This window comes from Carassius gibelio, chromosome A14 (assembly GCF_023724105.1).
Source record: "Carassius gibelio isolate Cgi1373 ecotype wild population from Czech Republic chromosome A14, carGib1.2-hapl.c, whole genome shotgun sequence".
NCBI classification, from domain to species: Eukaryota; Metazoa; Chordata; class Actinopteri; order Cypriniformes; family Cyprinidae; genus Carassius; species Carassius gibelio.
Genome location: NC_068384.1, coordinates 15880273 through 15902036, shown reverse-complemented (window position 1 = coordinate 15902036; position 21764 = coordinate 15880273). Strand labels below are relative to the sequence as shown.

The window sequence follows — 21764 nt, the reverse complement described above, 5'->3', positions numbered from 1 at the left end:
TAATTCTCACGCTGATCCTACATGTGGAGAAAAACACCTGAAATAGAGAGCATCTGCTTCGATCTGGAAAGTCGTTCCAACGCTCGTTTCACCCACACACACACACCGCGATGAATGTCAAAGGGATGTGTCTTAATACCTAATGAGCGCCCTACCTAGACAGCATTCTATACGTCACATTTTGGCCGTTTGAGAATCAATCCACACGGGTCTTCTTTGGCCACAAACACTGTTCACTAGGTAGTCCGCTTACTATGTTTTGAGACACTAATCCTTTTCAAAGCGCCGTGAGCTGCTCGTCGCTGCTCAGTCTGACAGCCACATCTCATCGATCAAGAACTGATCAATACTAAAAGTGATCTAACTATCGGAAACTCACTGGAGACTTTTTCCAGCATGGATCAATCTGCGGACGGAAATACAGAGAGCAAACAGAATGCTGCGAAACCGCTTTATCAGCGTTATTTGGTGTCTTTTCCAGCCATAGTGTGTTTAGTGTTGTCGCTGAGTTCAATAGCGGTGTGTTTTCTCATGACTTTCAAAACGCATCGTCTGGAGAGCAGGCTGCGCGAGCTGGAGATAAAGATGATTGACATCTGTCAAGAATCATCCAAGGACGTCTCTGTTCCACTGGAAACGCGGAAATCCATCGAAACACTCTTACAGGAGGCAAGCATTTTAATTCTTCATAAAGAAAAGCTGCAACATCATCCACATGTTTCGTTCTACTGATTCACGTGTTTCTGAATTATGTTGATTTTATTAAATTTAATTTAGACTGATTGATTCACAGTTATGATTAATCCCATTAATCGCATAACCTGCTCTTCAGCTGCCTATGCTTTTGAAAGCATAAAGGCGAATCTATCTATCTATCTATCTATCTATCTATCTATCTATCTATCTATCTATCTATCGAAAAGAGATTTAAATATAATTGCATGTGCAGCAACCTGCGTTTATGTGCTAAGTGATATTTAAATAAACATAATTTACAGAATACAAGAATGTATTACAGATTATATATAAAGAGAGAGAGAAAATAAAGAGAGATCGAGTTTATTGGTAAGTTGTAATGCATTAAAATATGTGAAATCAATTACAAACATGTGAAACATGAGAATAAAATAATGCAGCAGAATATAATTGGTAGGCTATACTATGTAATCCAATACTATTTAAATAATCATACTGTGCTGTTTGCCAGTGTTTTTGAAACCTATTTTTCAGTAATAGCAAAAACACGTTTTTTTTTTCTCTATTGGACACTGAGCAACACTGACACTTAGGTGACTTCTCAATATTCAGATTACTGCTCAATCAATGTGGATTTATGAATGACCTTTGATCTACCCCAAATGTAAACAATTGCTCTGTTGTATTTCCCATTTCAGAGACTGAATGAAGCGATACCGAAGTTGCGTGTGGTGAGAGATGTGACACAGGACTGCAACTGTCCTCCAGGTACGTCCACGAATCTGCTCGGACAGTCTTATAACGGACTGCTCAGCTCCAAAACATGGGAACCCCGGGATGAACCCAGATAGAAAATGTGATCAGTTCATTAATGTTTTGTTCTTGAACAATGATTGCAAAGCTATGATGTCGATGAGAGAAGGGTAAATCAGATGTAAATAGACAGATTGGAGCACAGAAAGTGCAGGTTTTGGTAACTTAATTTGTAACTAACTACATACTGATTGGTCAATTAAAGCATTTTGCAACCATATATTTTTGGATAATGATGCTAAACTATAAAGTCAGTTGACTTCCTACATAGCTGTTCTAGTTTCATGTCTTTTGTATTATTCGTTTTAAAAATAGCTTAAATAGTTAATATCTGTGTTGAAGTCTTATAATCAGTCTGTCATGCTGTTAGAGTTTTTTTTAGTGATAATGTTGACTGACTGGAGACGTCAAACCAACTCTAAAACTTTGATTAAGGGTTTATTACATGCAGTGTTCCTAAGGCAATTCGAAATCATCATGATTATAATAGATCATACAGCTCTGTGCATTTCCAGTTGTGATTTTAAATACAGAGTGAAGGAGAAAATGCAGAGCTGCTGCTTATCGATGAATTGGTGGTGATTGGTGAGTTTTTTGGGCTCCTTTCTCAGAAAATGTGGTTGTTAAACATGAGGTTGGTGGTAACTTGAGTTCGTGTGCACTGAGAAAACTGCTGTTCGTCATTTTCTTTTTCACAATCACTCTTTACATCGAGCCATGGTGCTTATAAAATCCAGTGTTTCCATAAATGTGTGTGGGTTCACATCTGAGGGGAGATATCGGTGTCGCAGGACAAGAGGGAGGTCACAAGCATCTGTTTATAGGTTCTGAGCATGAGTGTGTGTGTGTGTGTGTGTGTGTGAAGGGGCCCCAAGTATGCGTCTGTGTGAGTGTGTATTTCTGTTTGTTTGTGTGGGTAGTGCCGCAGAAGGACCAACAGAGGCACCGAACTGTAAGGTGAGACCCTTTCATTTTAGAAGCAATAGTTGGCACCTGAAACCTGAAGCGTGTTGAGTGGTCCTGGCAGCCAGGATCAGAGGGAGAAGTATTTCTGTCTGTTCTGAGTCAGACTGGGCAGGTTACAGTGTGTCTCCCCCTACAGGAGCTGATTGGAAGTACACTGAAGTACACTGATTTGAGGAATAGTTTAAAACCTTTAAAGACCCCTGACTTTCTTTTCTCCATGGAGCAAGAATTATTTTTTTATTTATACATTTTTTCTCATGCAGTTGCAATTAATGAAGCTTTTAAGCTACATGAAAGATGCAAAAATAAAATTAGGTATGATACAATTGCTTATTTCTGTCTTCTGAGGCCATACGATAGCTCTGTGTGAGAAACAATGAAATTTGAGGAAAAAAAAGACTTAAAAATACCTTTAAAATATTTTTTAACCCCTTTTCAACTTTGTGTTATTGTTTAAAATGATTATTTTTCAGTCTGCTATAATTTAGAGAAAGCTTTAATTTATAAATACATTTTATATATGGTAAAATATATGGCAATATATATGATATTTGAATATGGTAAAATATAAGTTTGCTTTAATTTGGTGAATGCCATCAATTTAAACCATACCTTATTATTATCATTATTATTATTATTAATAATAATAATAAAAAATAAAATAAAGAATTTATTTTAATTTATGCTTTCGAAAGAAATACATATATAATGAACACAATGTTGAAGGGTTGCATTTTATAATTAAGAGAAAGGGTTGCCTTTTAAAAATTAAATCTTGTTAAACACAGTTGTGATGTTTTTTGTTTTTTGTTTTTTTTAAGTTCATCAAATCTGTAGAAATGTGCTAAGTGTTGCAGGAGGTCCCTGTCGTGTCTTTCTTCTTAAGCACATAGTTTCTTTCAATTCTTCTTCCTCTATTCATTTCTATGGTGGAGTGAGTTCTCCCTAATTACCTGTCGACTGAGATGGTTGTCCTTGCATACTAAACGATGCCCCATCTGTTATCACCCATTTCCAGCAGGCACTGTTTGACAACAAGCTGTAACTCTCAAATGTAAGCACGAGAGTCACATCTTCCTGTCTCATTTTTCAGGCTTGCATGTTCTCCTTCACTCTATTTAGTCCTTGGAAAGGGTTGACAAGGTCAGGGACACATTTCTCCACTTTCCTACTTTCATTGCCCTAAGGATTTATTGTCTTTCATCACCCTTTTTTGAAAGTCACCGTGCACATGCACAAGTCTATTCAGGAAACATCTGAGCTTTAGGTGTGGTGTGTGTTTGATAGTGATTGACTGAAGTCGGGTGTCTCTGTGTCTTGTTTAATGCCCATTTCATTTGTTGATTAATTGATTCGTTTTTTAACACATGCTTTGTGTAAATGGACTAGGATTATCTTGTAAAGTGATCCTGTAGCTCAAACAGTACAACACTGCATTAGGAACATCAAGAACATGGGTTCAGGTCCCAGGGAATGCATGAATTGATAAAACCTATTCCTTAAATGCAACGTAAATTGCTTTGGATAAAAGCATCTGCCAAATGCATTAATATAAACGCATTCCAGCTTTTGCCTATAGTCTCAGACTCACATGTCATACTCATGGACAGCCTGCTGAAAATTTGATGTGTGTTGCACAGAAAATCACAAACAATTTCTTGATCTGGCCTCAAATCTGATTTACTGGCTGGTATCTAAATGATGCTTCATAGCATCAAATCTGTTCCTGTGGCTCAAACAGCAGAGAATGCTACAGATTATTGATTTCGGTTAAAAATGTCTGTGAAATTAGATTTTATTTGTTCGAGACACAAGATATCCAACAGCAGTAATTGCTGATTTTAGAAACTAATAGACAGTCCCTGTGAAGCACATTGCATGTTAGTCAACCTTTTCAATCAAAAACTGTGACTACTAGACTTTATGCTTCATTGATATGAATTTATATATGCATGCGTACATGGGGGACTGGAAACGCCAGCTATTTTGTAGACGTTTTGCATTCCATTGCAATTGAAAGTTCAAGTTTGGTGACCTTTGACCTGCATTCGTATACTCAAAGTCTTAAGGGGGTGGCAAATGCGGCCAGGATATTGTGCAGCATTTACCCATAGTCACACAGTTCGATCAGGCACATCAAAACACAGCTGAAAGATGCAGCATTTCCTATTTCAACTGCAATATTAAACATCAGTGAATAATTGAACTCCTACTTGTTAATGACTGTAAGTGGTACAGTATTAACATACAAAAGGTGTGAGAAAGGCTTGATCTGGATGGGTTTTGGAAGCGCTCAGAAATCAGAGAAGGTTTTGGGTGTGGCAGTGGGATCTGATGGACTCAGCACTGTATTTACTTTCATCCCTCCAAAAGGTCTGGCTTAAAATATCCGGCTAGGGCATGTGCATATGTGTAATATCTCACTAGGAAGTAGTGCAATTAGATACGCTACCCACGGCTGTGCAAAAGAGATGAGACATGCAACTAGGAATTAGGACTTTGCTTCTCTTACACACGTACACATACTCATACTTGTCTAGTGGTATGTGATTGTGAACGCTCACATCTGCGCAGAACCGTTTTATCAAGCAGTGCTGGTTTTGGTTCAGGACCTATTTTACACTAGACATCAAGTGGCAACACTTTTTGTTGAATGATTTTTTTCAGTAAACATAAGATATACTTTTATATTATTAGAAATATTTTAAGATGAAAAATATTTCACTTACTGGAGCAAAGCACCTGAGGTTTACATCATTTTCTGCATGTCTAGATGTAAGTCTCAAATATGATACATCAGGATTTAGAAGAAAAACTGAAATGTATAGGCTTTTTAATGTAAGTAGTCTGTTATACTTTATAAATAACTCACTGATTTATATTACAAGCTATCAGAATGTCAACTTTCTTTTTGGCCATATAAATAGCAGCATTTGTTGAATATGAGCTCCATATTCTATATTGTACTATATAAGTCAAAAAGCCTGATGTATCACAAACTGTACCTATGATATTCAACAAAATCACATGCAAACTTTTGTTGAAAAAAATAAATAAAAATGGTTCAAGATTCAATAGCCTGATTCATAAAAAAATAAATAAATGTATAAATAAAAAAGAAACAAAACAACAACACATTAGCTGTGATTAAAATAGATTCTGACAAGTATTGTCATATGTCAGGCTAAACAGGATTAATATACTTTTTTATTTATTTATGAATTTTATTCATATTTATGAATGTTATTAATGGCATACAGCATGTTTTCCCCTTCTGTATTGAATTTTTGGGCCGCAACCCACTTATTTAAAATCATCATTTAATTTTAAGCTATCCATTATATTATTATTGATACTGAGTTGTCTTTCAACAGGCATCTTATTGAAGTTTTCTTGTAAAGCCACACCCTGCACGTGCATTCTTCACTCTGAAAAATAAACAGCCCACTGGTCTGTTGGTGTAAAACGGTGGTCCGAGTACTGACCCTGAGCACTTCTTAAACATTTCGAACTATCGGTGCTCTGATTTATTGTTTATAAACAACATGAGACCATTTCAAATGCATTTTACTTTTACTTTATTGTGACACATTGTGCCTTAAAAACAATATTCAGTGGGAAATAATGTATGAATTTTGCACAATAAGATGAGTGACATTCAGATGAAGGTAATTATATTGTAATAATGTGAGCGTGGCGAAATATGATTTATTTTCACATCCTGACTACATTTGGCTTCACAAATCAAAAGTCATTTTCAAGGCTAATACTGCAATTAAACTAAAAATCAAATTTTTAGATGTTTTTAAAATTCAACATTTTTAGAGCACTGATCAGTTGATTTAGATTAGAAAATTGCTTGTGATGTTTTGTTAACTGTTTTTACGTCATTTTGGTTGAACAAATGATAATGAACACACAATATTATCTCAAAATATCTTGGCATTTTTGTCTGCAGGCTTGTACTGTACAAGAAATACGATTTGTCTTTGGTACGGAGGAGATTTGCAGTGTGGCATCTCAAACAGTTACTCAGCATAGCTTGCAGTATTAACTAAAATAGAAAGCTCTGCTAAACCTCCTGTGCACCATGACCTTTACTGTCCCTGGAGTTCATGGCTGATAATGGGGTGAATTTATTAAAGCATGTCTCTTTTTAAGACCTAAAAAATACACCACGGAAAATTAATTTTGTACAACGCTCTTGTGCAGTGGATTGGGTAGCTTAGCCACATCTATCTTGGAGTCATTGATGAAACCACATATAGAAAGGTTTCATTACAGGCATTTTGAATCATTGTTGAAAATGATATTCATTTTATCAGATATGTGACCACGTGTGGGCAGCGTTCCCCAGTGTGGAGTCTGACACAGCGTGCATAATGCAGGTCACTAAATTCCAGTGCGCCGAGGTGTTGCTGGCAACCAGAGGAACAGTGGGGGAATGGAAGTGATTATATTGTGTTAAGTTTCATTATTTAATGTTACAGCTGACATAGAAAGTTGCCATTAAATTTAACGAGGGAGAGCATGAAAAACGGTTAACACTTTACGCTTGTGTGCATCAGTTGCTTTGAGAGGCTTTCCACCTTCACACAATAGAATCTCCCACCTTGAACCTGATCTCAGATCTGCGTCTTTATATACAGCTGTATGTTACTGCAATGTGCACTTCTAGATTTCTCAAGTAATGGTTAAGAACCCCAATATGCATTATTCAATTTTGTTTTCTTTGGAAATTAGGCAGTGGATATCTAAGTTCCCAGCATGCTTTGTATAAGACTGGATAAGGAAAATAAATGTTGAAAGTGTTATTATATATGCTTTTTTTTAGTACAGGGAAAGACCTGTTAGTGTTTAATTCTCTAATGCTTGATATTTAAAAGAGTTTCGGTAATACTTTAGAGTAGGAAACACATATTCACTATTAACTAAGAATTTTCTCTCAATAAATGCCTGATTTGCTGCTTTTAATAGTTAGTGAGGTAGGTATGGGATAGGATTAAAGAATTTAGAATATGGTCATGCATTAATATGTACCTATTAAGTAAGTAACTAAACATACAAATGCACTTGGTCCACTCCGTTGCTGCCCCGGAAAAACAAACTGCATCCACTGTTCATGTAACGCTGGGTTCTTTGGGAAACTGAACACGGTAAACTTTCCCTCACATCCAAAAACACACGTATTTGGAGACATTCTCAAACAAATCCTATGCAGCGCTGCCGACGATTTCCTGATGAAGCGCGTTGATGTGCGCGGTCTCGCTCTCCTCTGGTCAACGTGTGCGCAGGTGCACTTTTCTGAGAGAAGTTTCACCATCGTCTACGTCATTAGATCCATGATCGAAAAAAAAACCAGCCGAAACTTCTACCAACCCCGAAGTAAGATTTTCAGCACAGCAATTCTCAGTCATCCGTCCAATTATTATTATTTTTTTCAACTTTGGCCATGTTTAGCATGAGAATCCATCTCTTTACACTGTGAACAACTCTGAATACACGAAACACCATTGTAGCCCCCCTTTAAGCCAAAACATTTGTTTGGAGTGTACAGTTAATGAGAAAGGATATATATATACCTCAAGAATGCAAACATGAGGAAGTGCAAGCTGCCTTTTAATATACAGTCTAGTAAGTATACATTGTGACAAAGCTTTTAATCTGAAATGTCCCTAATGTTTATATGAAAAATCCAATGCTGTCCTGGCTCACTCTTTCTCCGTCTGCTGTCACAGCGTGAAGGACATGGTTGAAATTTGAGAACTTATTGCTTGCTTTTAATGAACATAACACATTAAGCAGCCCACTTGACTTCATGTGCACGTGTCTGATATCGCTCTCATCCAGTACTCACACACACACACACACACACACACACACACACACACACACACACACACCTGTCTCTCCTAGTATAAACCGCAGAGAGATGTTCTCGCGCCATTACCTCAAATCCTGTTTCAAATTTCGGAACATATTTTTGTTTGGCATTTGTCCACATACAGATCCCATCCCATATGAATTTAAAACAGAACACAATTCTGCTCCTGCTTGCATTTCAGCCATGCAGACCTGATTATTAAAAAATTACTATTATTAAAAATGAAAAAAAAAAAAAAGATAAACAATGATTAAAAAATCATTTGGTGGATGATAAAATATGCTAAAATTCTAGGGTGACCATATGCGCCGTTCATACGGGACACGTCCCAGCCAGGAGTTTAATATAGCATTAAATATCCTGGTTTTGGCTATTTGCAGCTCCTTATGCTTTCGAATCCCTTTCACATGTTTGTTCGGTCGTTTGACTTGAAGCGTTGTGGTGCACGCTTTTTTTTTTTTTTTGGATTTGTGCGCAGCGACGCTTCAAGTCAATCGAACAAACAAACACGTGCGCATATTTGCATCGATTTGATCGTTCCCTCTAGATCTCACCTTCTCACACGCAGCCCCACGATTGGTCGAGTATGGACAATACCTGCATGTTATTGGTCAAACTGCTCTGGATGTTTTAGTCAATATTAAAATCCTGGCATGGATGTGTCCCTTATGAACGGCGCATACGGTCACCCTATCAAATTCTCAAATTTGGTTGTGTTCACTGTTTCTCATATGCCTAAATGTTTGTGAATGTTTTCAGTGGACCAAAACCTAAACTGAGCTGGAACATGACTGTGGTAGTCACATCTGTCTGAAACATTCAAACCCTCCAACCAAACAGTATCGTTATACTGTCCTCATTTAAACAAATTAATACCATATTTTAAAATAAAATGATACAGCCTGGAGATAAATGGTATTAATAGATCTTTTTGAATTATTTAAAGATAAACAGAGAAAATTGATTCAACAAGGTTTACAATGACACCTTTCCCACTTTGATTCCTGAAATCATTCAAGCATTTGTGCTCCCTTGATGTACACTTTAAAGACTAACAGAACTCAGATTTTCCCCCACTGCTTTTGAGGCTTTTTACAATTAAGTATCGATCTATCCTGTCATTCCCTAACCGCAGTCGAGTGAAGTGTTCTGTCATAAACTTTCAGCGTAACGTCTAAAATCCCATTTGGCAGGAGGAGTGCTTTTATAACTTTCAGGTTGCAGTAGCATGGGCCGCCCTGGACCTCTGCCTGAATGAGAATCTTTCACCATCTGTTAAAAAAAGTTAGTGCTTGTCTTTCTTCTCAGTGTGTAAATGTGTGTGTGTTTGAGCCTGTGTGTAACCATGTTTATGTGTGTGTGTGTGTGTGTGTGTGTGATATTTCTCATAGCCTTGAATAGCACATGTAAAGAAAAGGAAAATACATGAGCTTGTAACCTAATTAAGATCTTTAAACAGGGTTATTTCCAGGCACTGAGCAATTAGAAATACAGTTTTGCCTTTAACAAATGTATTTTGCAGTTAAGTCAGGGATTTTCTTTTTTCAGGCAAAACCCCTCTGGCCTAAAATGTTTAAATATATGACATATATCTCCAACAATATATACATAGACATAAATATTTGTATTGCAAGATATTTATGTGTATATATGGAATTGTTCCAGTTTCTAATATGTGTCATATATGTTTTAATGTCATATGGTAGTGTATTTCATTTATGGATATTTAATATACAGTGCTTAACAAATTTATTAGACCACCAGCACCAAATATTATATAAGGTTTGTTGTTTCAGTTTGTTATTTGACTAATTAATGAAAAATTAAATTTAAACAAATTTATTAGACTGTATTTATTGACTGTAGTTGGGCATCTAAATAAAAAAATAATACTTAATAAAAGTCTTCTTTCTAAATCTTTCTAAAAATTGAGTTAAAGATAGATTGGATTAAAGATTATTAATGACAGGTTGATTGCTTCTCAACACAGAAGGTTACCTTCACATCGCATCACATTATGGAAGATGATCATTCATTTAAACAGATGAAAACCAGTTGATTACTGGTTGAAAGTTCAACGCAGTGGTTGCGTACTTCATAGATCCAGATGTGTGTTGTAATCATTGCTCTTCCCATTGGTAGACAATTGACAAGGACAGCAGGCATTAAAATAAGTTTCTTGCTTAAGGCTGGAACACACTACATGACTTTTAAAATCTGAACAGATTTTACAACACTAGGCATCATATACTTACTGACTTTATAATAGTCACAGAGAAAAAACGATCAATACACTAAATGACTGAGGATCATACACTACCAGGCTGTAAAATGGTTCTGATCACAACAAACTCACGTAGAAACATGTGCCTTGTTGCTAGATGAAAACAATGTGTGCTTAAATCGGCTCAAAATATTAAACATTTTTGATATACTCCAAATGGAATGAAATCACAGTCTGAAGCCAAGAAGTGTCTGTGAACAACATATACATATGATTTATATACTCGTTTTTATGATAAAGGATGGAGCAATACGCTGGTTTACAAGATCAGTTCTTTACTAGCAAGCTGTGGGTCCGGTTTGCTAACATAAGTGTAAAACAACTTTTAGGATAATAGAGGCACTTAACAAATTATTAAAAGGTGTATCATACTATGAAAAACATAAAAAAAATATATATATATTAAATGAATGGGTCTTTGGAGAGCCAACATTTTCTTTTTCTTTTTTTTCCTTTTTTTATTTATATTTTTTTTTTTTTACAGCAAATAGCTTCATGCTTATAGTTTATTAATTTGCCTTTTGCTCAACACCTGGGACACAAGTTAACCGAGTTCAGTAGTCCAAACAGATTCAATGAATGCTTTAATGGAGTCAGATGTTTGCGCTAGAAGAATAGTGTCCTCAAATGTGTCATATCAGTCAGTGTTTATCAGTAGCCTATTTTCAAATGTTTTAAGGATTGAGACTAAATGTGAAGATGTGTGTAACATTTAGTTAATGAGAGAGATATGCTATAGGTATGAAATACAGTTGTGGAGCGTTTAATCAGAACAGCATTGCTAAAATCCCTCTTGTTGAAATTGAGTCAAAAATCTATTTAAATGTGTTTTAATAGCAATGACTGGCTTCAAGGAGCAATTAGTGTGATTAGAGCCTGCTGGTTTTCTGTGGGTTGTCCTAAAGTTTCTTAAATGAGCCTGGAATGATCATTAATGGTCTAAATTTGAGTTGATAATGCAAACAAAGTATTACACAAAAAGGGAATAAAATGTGTTTATTAAATAATAGAAGAAAAATAAAACTTAAAAGTCCTAAAAATTCGAAATTTGTGAATTAATCCCAATCTTAATGCTAATATATATATATATATATATATATCTATTCCATATGTTGTGAATAGCTCTCTCTGTGTATTGGTGAACATTTTTAACCACAAAATGTCTGTGGTATGCAGTCAGCCAATATCTTTGAGTTTTTGTGGTCCCAGAATCCCCAGACTGTAAGGTTTAGCTCTTAAGTGTGTATGAATGTTTGGCAGCAAACTATGGTAAACCACTGCAGAAAATGCATTAATTGTTTATCTAATGTTTAACCTTGTAATACCTGCTCTTTGCATCAACCCTTGTGTGTGTGTGTGTGTGGTGCTTTACCTTATAGAAAGTTAGAGTCATCTATTTCTCTCAGATGAGCTGTGGAGGATAATACTCTGTCAACAGGTGGAGGAAAACAGAAAACGATCCCATCCTGTGTGGTAGAATAATTGTCCAGTATATTTAGTAACTTTGCTGTGCTGACAGATTGTCAGCTGTTGTCTGTCTGAGATTTATTCTGACTGTTTATCGGACACTTAGTTTAAGATATTTCAAGCCTATCGAAGGCATCTGAAACGTGTGAAAGTGCTTATTTCATGTTCTTTATGGGCATAAATACGACTAATGTCGAACTTGCACTAACTTGCACAGTCAAAGGTTTGGATACTTGAATGAATCTTGAATCTTGAAAACTACCTTTCAATCTCATGCTTAAATGCTTGAAATTAGCTTTGTTTACTTATAGAAACTGTGCCTACACATGAATTTCTTCAAGAGCTGCTTAATATATGCACCGACACAAAAATTCTGACTGAAAATAATGATAATTTGCAGTTTGGTAATCGAGTCAGACGTTAACTCAGTTACCGATTACCAATTTAGTTAAGGATTCAAGTGATTCAAACCAGTAACTCTTCTTTTTGGACTCATTATGAATAGAAGCAAACTGTAAACGCGCTGTATGTTTTTTAATCATTTAAAAGAACTGGCTCATAAAAGTGATTCATTTGTGAATCAGACTACACTGACTCACTAAAATGAACCAACTCAAAAGAGTCACTTGTTTGTGAATCAGACCATATTCATCACATCGTATGTTTGTTTATACATGCAAGCCGCTAGTTGTCCTCACGGCCTGCATGAATAACTTTTTTTTTTAATTTATATTACAATATGATATCTTATATTTTGATTGTTTACAATATTAAATTGTTTGTATGGTGTTGTATATTTTCATAAAATAAATCTTTCCAAGAGTGGATTTATGGTCTTCTGATGGTGACGTTGAGTCATCGTGTATCATGATGATGATGATGGTGTTTATAATTTGTCTCAAATGTCAGTGTTGAACACAAACCCCCAGGGTTTCCTGCAGGCCTCGCTGGACAATTAGACCAATGCAACACCTCCTCCCATTCCCCCTGCACCCCTCCTGAACCCAATATCCCGCTGTCTTCACCCCCCTTTCCGCTCTTTAAGGACCAGACCTCCATCAGCGCACAGGCTGTATCAGATGACCTCATTACCCTGGCCTCTCCTCTAAGGATTCAGCTACTGCTAACTGTCCATCAGCAGTTCACCATTTACAGCCCCAGTAGTGCTGTGTATGAGACAGCGGTGGGCGATTGCACAATTGCACTGTGCGCCGAGCAAAACAGAACGTGATGGTATCCATCCTTTTAGGATTTTTGCTTCTGGTGCTTTTAGACTGAATGGTTTATAGATATTTAGAAATAAAAGTATTTAAAGCACATATGGGATATGGAGGTACACAAAAATGCAAAATATTTCTGAAGGATATTAAACATATTAAATGTAAAAATGTACTATTGGGGACATGTAACAAACACTGTTTTCAGTGTGTCAGGTAGTTTTTATTATTACATATTTTAAATTTGCAGTTAGATTAATGTGTAGGACACTTTGCTATAATTGCTATAAGATAATTCATACATATTTGTGCATATAGTGTCCCAAGGACAGAAATGGCACCCATTGCGTGGAATGGCCAAGAAGCCTTTGATGCTAACCAGCCAAACCTTGTATGGGAGAAAGCAGGAAGATTATGAAGATCACGTCTTCCTGATTTGAGCATGCAGTCATCATTAGATAAAAACCATAAAGAGCTGACAGAAAGTGAGCAAAACATGAAAATAGACAGATGTGACAGACAGACCCGGATCAGTGGATTTGAGCAGCGTCTTAAAAGAATACAGAGGAAAAGGCAGACAACCTCATCATCAGAACATGCAGTCTTCATTAAATCAGTAAAAACAAGAAAGCATTTCCATAGAACAATGAAATGAGCATCTTATGAAATCATACGGCACTCTAAATGATTCTTAAATCACTCACTGATATGTCTAATTAGTTTGACTTGCTAGGGGAAGTTCTCAAACAAACAGTTGGTGCAGATTTGAAAAGGCTTTTGGGCTTTTGCTTGGCTGTCTTTCACTAATGTGTCATATTTTCACAAGGGGTTCCAAGTGGATGCCATGTGTCCAAGACCCAGACTTTTCATGCTAATAAACCTAAATACATTATTGAATCTGAACAGTTCATAGGTCTGCCTATAATTTATTTTCTTTACTCAAGACTTTGTGAGTTATGCTGGACTGTAGCAAAGTCACCTTGTGTTCGCAGGGTATGGCTATGCAGTTTTTAATCATTTGTTCCTGAATGGAATTATCATACTGATTTTGATGTATGATTTTGATTCACTTTGTCGCAAAACCTCAACTGTGCGCATGCGTCAGTGGAACCAGACGATAGGCTTCAATGTTTCCCGGCTTGACTGTTAAAAGCAAATAATTGGCTATCCAACAGGAGGGGCGGGACATGTGCATACAACCACCATTTTTGCTGTCACGGGTTTTCCTTATATAGTTGTATTGAAGATTGAGGAAGTGGCATGTCTCTTATAAATTGTCTCTGGGACAACTCAGTTGAAAAGGTGTATTTTCTAGCTATTATTTAATGGCACATATCCATCATCACATTAAATTCAGACTGCCAATTTTTTACTTGGGGCTGTAAATTCAGCAATTTGTTTTGATTGACAGGCAGTGCAGTTTAGTGCAGCTGGCCTGTGTTTACGTCATTGCTGGAATGTCAAGGTCACGATCAGGCCTCAGTTGCTCCTTGTTTGGACTATTTTAAATTGATTGTCCGGATCAAGATATGGCATGTTTCAACCACTGCAAGCAAGAATCACATTTCTAAGTTTAGCATTTAGCGATGTTGATTCCCCTCTGCGGCTTGTGACTGCACCCGGTTGAACATCAGGGCGTTAAACCCGTCTCATGCTTACTGGTGCTGGAACTGAGTGTGGATCGTCACCTCCAGGGTTGGGGCTGTATCTGGAACCGTCACGAAACAGATTATGAAGTCTGAGACCCCCCAGCCGTCAGTCCCTGAGGGAGATTAAAGATCCAAAGGTGCCGGCCCGGACAGGAATCTGACACAGAAGGGGGTGGGGGTCTGTGCTCGTTGTCGCAGCATGAGGAATTAACGTAAGCCATGACGTTATGAACATCCTTCTCTTCCTACTGGGTATCAGTTCTTTGACTGCTTCTCCAGTGACGGACAGACAGTGTAGCACCTGGTGTAAATATATAAATGAGCTCAGTTTAGTATGTAGTGCCTGTGGTTGCTGACAGCTATAGGGGGATAAAAATATGTGAAGCACTTGCTGGATTTATCACTGACTGTATGTAACGGAAGAGTAAACAGGCTTATGTGTGATTTCTTCATATAATGGAATAAAATCTATGAATAAAATCAGCCAACTAAAGCTGTGTCAGGAATAACATACAATTCTTGCTGCAGAATATAATATTTATTTTGTGAAAACTATGCAGATATTGTGTATGCCTAGAAAACTTTTGCTAAAATATGCAACATGATGCAGCAGAGAATAGTGCAGCGCACAATGCAAGTGAATATTACGAATGAACTAGAATAGTTTTCCCACATATTTTTCTTGGCTGATTGTTTGATTGAACTGCCATACATTTTTGGCTTTTACAAAATATTGAATTATTATTATTTAATTCAATTTATAAATTTGTATTTTTTAGAATTTATTTATTTATTTATATTTTTATTTTTTTTGTTAACTATGTTAACCATTAGAATCTGACCAGTTTGATCAAAGAGTAATAATGCCTTTTTATTAGAAAAACAAAAACAAAAAAACGAATACAAAACAACCAAAATAAAAAAAATAAAAAAACACCAAGTTTGTATTACATGTTCTATTTTTCAGTGACTACTAATCATAACAGTTTGAGTGTTTTTGGCTGCATGTCTTGCGCACTTTACAGGATTATTTGTCTACTGAGTAACATTTCAGATGAAAACCAAAGAGCTTTGGGGTTTGAAATGCTTGTTCCCCCAAAAACCGCAGCCTTGTTGCCACCCACTCTGTCTTAAGATCTCTCAGATTACACCAGGCCAATTGTTAAATTACTCACAGCGAAAATGTTAATAAATGAAGTGCTGGCAGTTTGTTAGTCATTTTTTACAAATCGCACTATGTCATTGTAACAGTTTGGTAAACCATTCAAGCATTTTTCTCAATTGAAGGATGCATTTAAAGACTTGCCACAGAGCCAGATGTCATAAACAATTGCTAAACTTATATTCAGATTGATTTGATTCCTGACACACAAAATAAAATGATCAACTGATTATTTCCGCATGAGCTGTGTTGATTCTTTGATTTTCTGCTGAATTTGCCTAATGCTAAAAGGTGTTATGGGATTGTATGTAAGCTGTAACGGGACTATAAATGTTGCTCAATGCTCTGCAGGCCTTGTGAATCCACCAGTCCGGTCGTTTTGACACTGATAAGCTCATACCGCACAGAACGGTGCATCCTGTCTCCTTGCGTGTGACCAGAAAGCACTTGTAACATCCAGGAAAACAGTCTTTCGTGAGCAGTGCCGTTTATAGGCTACCGAGGTAAGCATGTGAGGGAAAGTGTTGGTTGTGATCCACTGTTTGCATGCATCCACTACACGCACGCATGCACAGATGATGACTATATTGAGATGTTTCTCTCTGTGTTGATAATTGCCACTGGGTGGGGTAGTTAGATAAAGAATGTGTGGAATGCAGTACCAAAACACTTAAGACCACCTAGTAAGTTTCAATTTTATAGTTTGTTACTTTACATTTATATTTTATGCACCTTAGTTATTTAAATTATTAATTTTTGTTTGTAACCAAAATGAAAATTTAAGTTTTAATTAAATAAACATTAATGTTTATTTTGTGCTATAACTATTAGTAAATAGAAACAGATGATCGGTTCACGTGTGCTCTGTGCTGCTGCTTGGACTTGGGGCGGTTAAAGTGATCTGTCACACCACTTTAAAGAGCGCCAAAACCTGAAAGCTGAGACTTTGCCTCATATCAAAAGCACAAAAGCTTATGGAGATGACTGGATGAAATAAAAATGTTTCGTCAATGATTTCAACTCTCCAAAACCATTTCAACCAAAACCAAAAACTGTGTGCCATCATGATCAGTCGAAGTAGGTGAATAATGGCCCTAGGCATCAGCAGGTCCATCGATGGCCTTGTATACCAAGACAAGTGTTTTGAACATGATCCTAGTAGAGATTAGAAGCCAGGGGAGTGAGTGTAGCAGAGGTGTGACATGACCTGACGTAAGTGGCAACATGCCATATTTATATAACTGAGGACAACATGATTGGAAGTTCAAATATCTGTTCAGAAATTCTTTCAGTTTGGTTGTAATAGTTGTTATAGATTGGGGTCCTCTGGGGTTTGTCTGTCTGCACAACTTGGTTCTCTCAGTTAGGTGCATTTGGCATCCAAAGCAGTTTACATTGCATTCGATGTGTATCAGTTCATGCAATTCCTGGGAATGGAACTCATGATCTTGGTGTTGCCAGTGCCATACTGTACAGGAACGCTAGATGCTTGCATAAAATTCCAGTCAAGAAGTGTTCATTAAAGCCATCTTCTTGAGTTTTTGAGTTGCAGTGGCATGTAGCAGCTGGGAATCATGGTACAAGTTGTTCTCATACCATCTCTTACTTCTTTCTCTCTCTCTATCTTTCTCTGTCTCTCTTTCTCTCTTCACATTTTTTTTAGTATACTGTTGGTCAGAAGTTTGGAATAATTAAGGCTTAATGTTTTTGAAAAAGGTCTGCTCACCAGGCTGCATTTATTTGATCACAAATACAAGAAATACAGTAATACTGTGAAATTTTACTTTAACATATTTAATATTTAAAATATTTTAGATTTTTAGAATGCATATAATTATTTTCATTATAACTAATAATTTCTTGTTTATTTTATTAATGAAGTTATGAGTGTCTCCAAAGGGGAGTTGTTTTCCCCCCTTTAAACCGTATGGCTAAGCATGTACATGCACATACACTGAGTCCAAGGTCATCCTGTCCATTTGGGTGCGGGGACAGCTGTCCAACACTCTTTGAGGACAGAGTTTGGCTTCCTCTCAAGACAGTTTTGAACAGCGGCCCCTTACAGAGGTCAGCAAACTCTCATGCCACTGACAGAGTCTCTTCAACAGCTGATCAAATGTTTTACTCATTACATTATACAATTATACAGACACGTCAAGAAATCACACCACACCATATATGAGTCCTTTGGCTGGTGGTAGTTGCTGTCAGTTGTCAACGTGGTTAAATCAGATTTGATCTAGATCTGTTTTCTACAGTGGTCATGAATATTTTGACTTTTTTTTAAATAATAAAATAATAGAAATTCACACATTCTATAATTTAATCAATTCATTAGAACTTAAGTGTAATCCCATGTTGGTTTAATATGCTATAAAATCATGTTTTTCACACACATAAGTTGTGATTTTGGTGTGAAATATTTAATTACATATATCTTTATGTAAATATACAATATATATATATATATATATATATATATATATATATATATATATATATATATATATATATATATATATATATATATATATATATATATATATATATATATATATATATATATATATATATATATATATATATATATATCTCATTATATATATATATATATATATATATATATATATATATATATATATATATATATATATATGTGTGTGTGTGTGTGTGTGTGTGTGTGTGTGTGTGTGTGTGTGTGTGTGTGTGTGTGTGTACACACAGCTTGTTAAACCATGAAGATCATAAAAAATATTTTGACATAACATTTCATGTAGATTGCTCACCCTGTATTTATGGCAGCATCAGTAAGCCATGTTGCTTAGCCCGGCTCTTCCTTTATGTTTTCCCATGGCAGAGGGGGGTTTAGTTGGTCAGACGTTATTTAAATATACACAGGGAACGTGTTGAATTACCAACAAAGTGTCACTTCGTCTCCTCTGTGTGAATTCCGCAGTGAAATGTCCTGCGTTTCTGTCATACACATCCACTCACTGTGCTGGAAAGCTCAATCACCTTGACCTTGTGCACTCTTGTTTACTGGCTTCCTGTACAGCAGATTTGCCTTAATCAGCGGCCGTGTTTTGATACTACCTGAAAGCCACAGTTGTGGCCAGAGAGGTTAATGACGATCAGGGAATGGAGGTTTTTCCAGAGGACTTTCTCACATGTCAGCAGCATTATAGTGTCACACCAACCTATGAAGATGTTTTAATCTCCAATACACCATATATTGCTTTTTTTGTGTGTAATAATAGAGCTTGCAATGCATTTCAATTAATTATGCCAAAACAATAAAACAAAGCTCTATAATTAAAGTATTGTATGTATGTGTGTATTATTATTATTTTTTTTTTTGGCATGATAATGTTAAAAAATGTGGGGTTGGTAAGATTTTTGAAGTCTCATATATTGGCATATATGTAAAACTTGTACTAAATATCTATAAAAAATGTAATTTTAGAATTTATTAGGGATTTAGGGTCAAATTTTGTACACTGTTTTGCGTAAAGAGCTTTACATTTTACAATTACATATGTGCGTATATGTATTTAGGAAGTGTTTGATTGGCAGTGTGGGCCTCAGGAAACAATTCTTTCTGTAAATTTGTGCCAGACAGGAGCTACCAGCTCATAAAACCCTGAGTTTATAGCCTCTAGCATCCTACACGCATAAACACTCACACACATTGTGCTACACTCCTGCAGAGATCCTCTGCCCTCAATAGACAGGATCCCTGCCCCAAAAGGAGGAAGTCATGAGCTCATTAAAGTAAGGTCTTTTCTATGGGACTCAAAGGAACAAGCCATGATTCGAAATATGTCTTTCAAATCCAACATTTCACTTTTATATCATGTGGAGACTTGTGTCGACTCTTTATTGGTCATCTGGAAATTAGCAGAGAACATTAAAGTGCATGTTGCATTAATACATTTGATTTGGTTGTTGTTTTTTTATGTGAAATTTGATGTGGAAAAAATCAGTTTATTGCTTGTAGATGCTTTTTGTTTAGAACGTATGCACACAAAATCTACTCCATACAAATGTTTGACAGCTTCAGATTAAGTCTTTTCTATGAGGCATGACTTGGCCCTTATATTTGCCAAGTTTACACTCAGCATGTTTGCCTATATGTCTTTCTCCAGTAAACATGCTGTTATGTGCTGGCACATGATATCATCTTGGTTTGAATTGCATGCCTCTTACATAGATGATATCCCTTGCTTTTGAAGTACCAGCTGAATCAAATAACTCCAGGGTTTTGTTGCAGTGTCTTAGATCAGATTGAGAGGATCATGGTCCATTAACTAGTGGATTGTGCTGGTATCGTTGATCCGTGGCCTCTGTGCATGTGGCCAGATGAATGCAGATGATAATCTTTTTGATTTGACAAGCCGTATGAAAAATCAGCTCTACTGGATCAGTAACACACGTCCTTTTAGTGTCTTGTGTTAGTAATATTCAGCACACACATGGCAAAAATTACACTAAAAGACTTACAACGGGTCTGGGGCCAGTTGCATAACCATAGCCACTTTGTTAATACTGTTTAAAGAATTAGTTTGACATCTGACCTCGGACTCACAGTAAACCAATTTATCTTTTTATGTAACTGACTAAAAAATCATCACCAGTCTTTTAGAAAAAAATAGATGGCCAACTTTTATGTCTAGTCTAAAATCGGATTCTGGTTTGACATGATGCTTCTCATGCGTAATTTCTTAGATGGCCAATAATAAAATTATGAAAGCTACTAAGAAACACACTGATCTGTAAATTGTCTCAGACAATATACTCAGACCAGCAGCATGAATGCGAGTGTGATATTGCTTTTACACGACTGTTTACAAAAAGGAATTGACATTTTAGACACAGAAGTGTCATTTAATGCTTTCGAGCAGAATCAAGCACTTGTGTTTGGGTGGTGATACACCGAAACACACAGTTGTGGTGTTTTTATCTCAAATGAATCAGTGTTTTTTAAGGAGTCAGTTGAGTGAATGATTCAGTGAGTCACTCATTCTGCTGAATTCAGAACCGCATACTAGCATGGTTCCTTTACTATGTGTACTATCTTTTATTTATTTATTTGTTTGTTTTTTACATATTTTTCAGTAGCAGAAATAATAAGTGTAGCATTTTAGTATTCTGCTTTGATCCTGAATAAATTAGTGTTTTTTTTAAATATAGGAAATCAGCTGACTGAATGATTCAGTGACTGGTATACTATTAAATATGAAGAGACATAAATAACATTTCTAGTTTGCTGGTTGTTACAAATACTACAATACTGTGCTGTTTTCCTATATGTTGTAATGTCAGGCTTCATTAACATCTAACTACTGATATCTGTCCTCTGTCTGCTCTTTAGAGGCACGGCATGTCTTTATTTGGGAACGTGTGCACCATGGCTTTTCTAGCCTTGCTATTTGGAAGCATTTGTGAGTGTTTGATGGCATTTCTTCTCTCACTCTGCACACCTGTGCACATCCACTGACACTGTGATTGACAGGTCATTTCATCATCGTGACACATGTGCTTGACGCTCGTCTGATTGACACGGTCAGGCCCTTGCCCCGTGCTCTGTGCTGCCTCCTTTACAGACCTGAGGTCAGTGTATAAAGTC

General features: G+C 36.3%; 1 protein-coding gene across 1 annotated transcript in view; it reads left to right on the top strand.

Annotated features, from left to right (window-relative positions):
- Positions 1-220: 220 nt before the first annotated feature.
- The window catches only part of LOC128026833 (collagen alpha-1(XXIII) chain-like), a 117144-nt gene continuing 95600 nt past the window's right edge, over positions 221-21764 (top strand). The window contains exons 1-2 of the mRNA XM_052614067.1: positions 221-669; positions 1395-1464. Of these exons, the coding sequence (XP_052470027.1) occupies positions 397-669; positions 1395-1464 (343 nt within the window). The 5' untranslated portion in view covers positions 221-396. The remainder of the gene's footprint in view (positions 670-1394; positions 1465-21764) is intronic.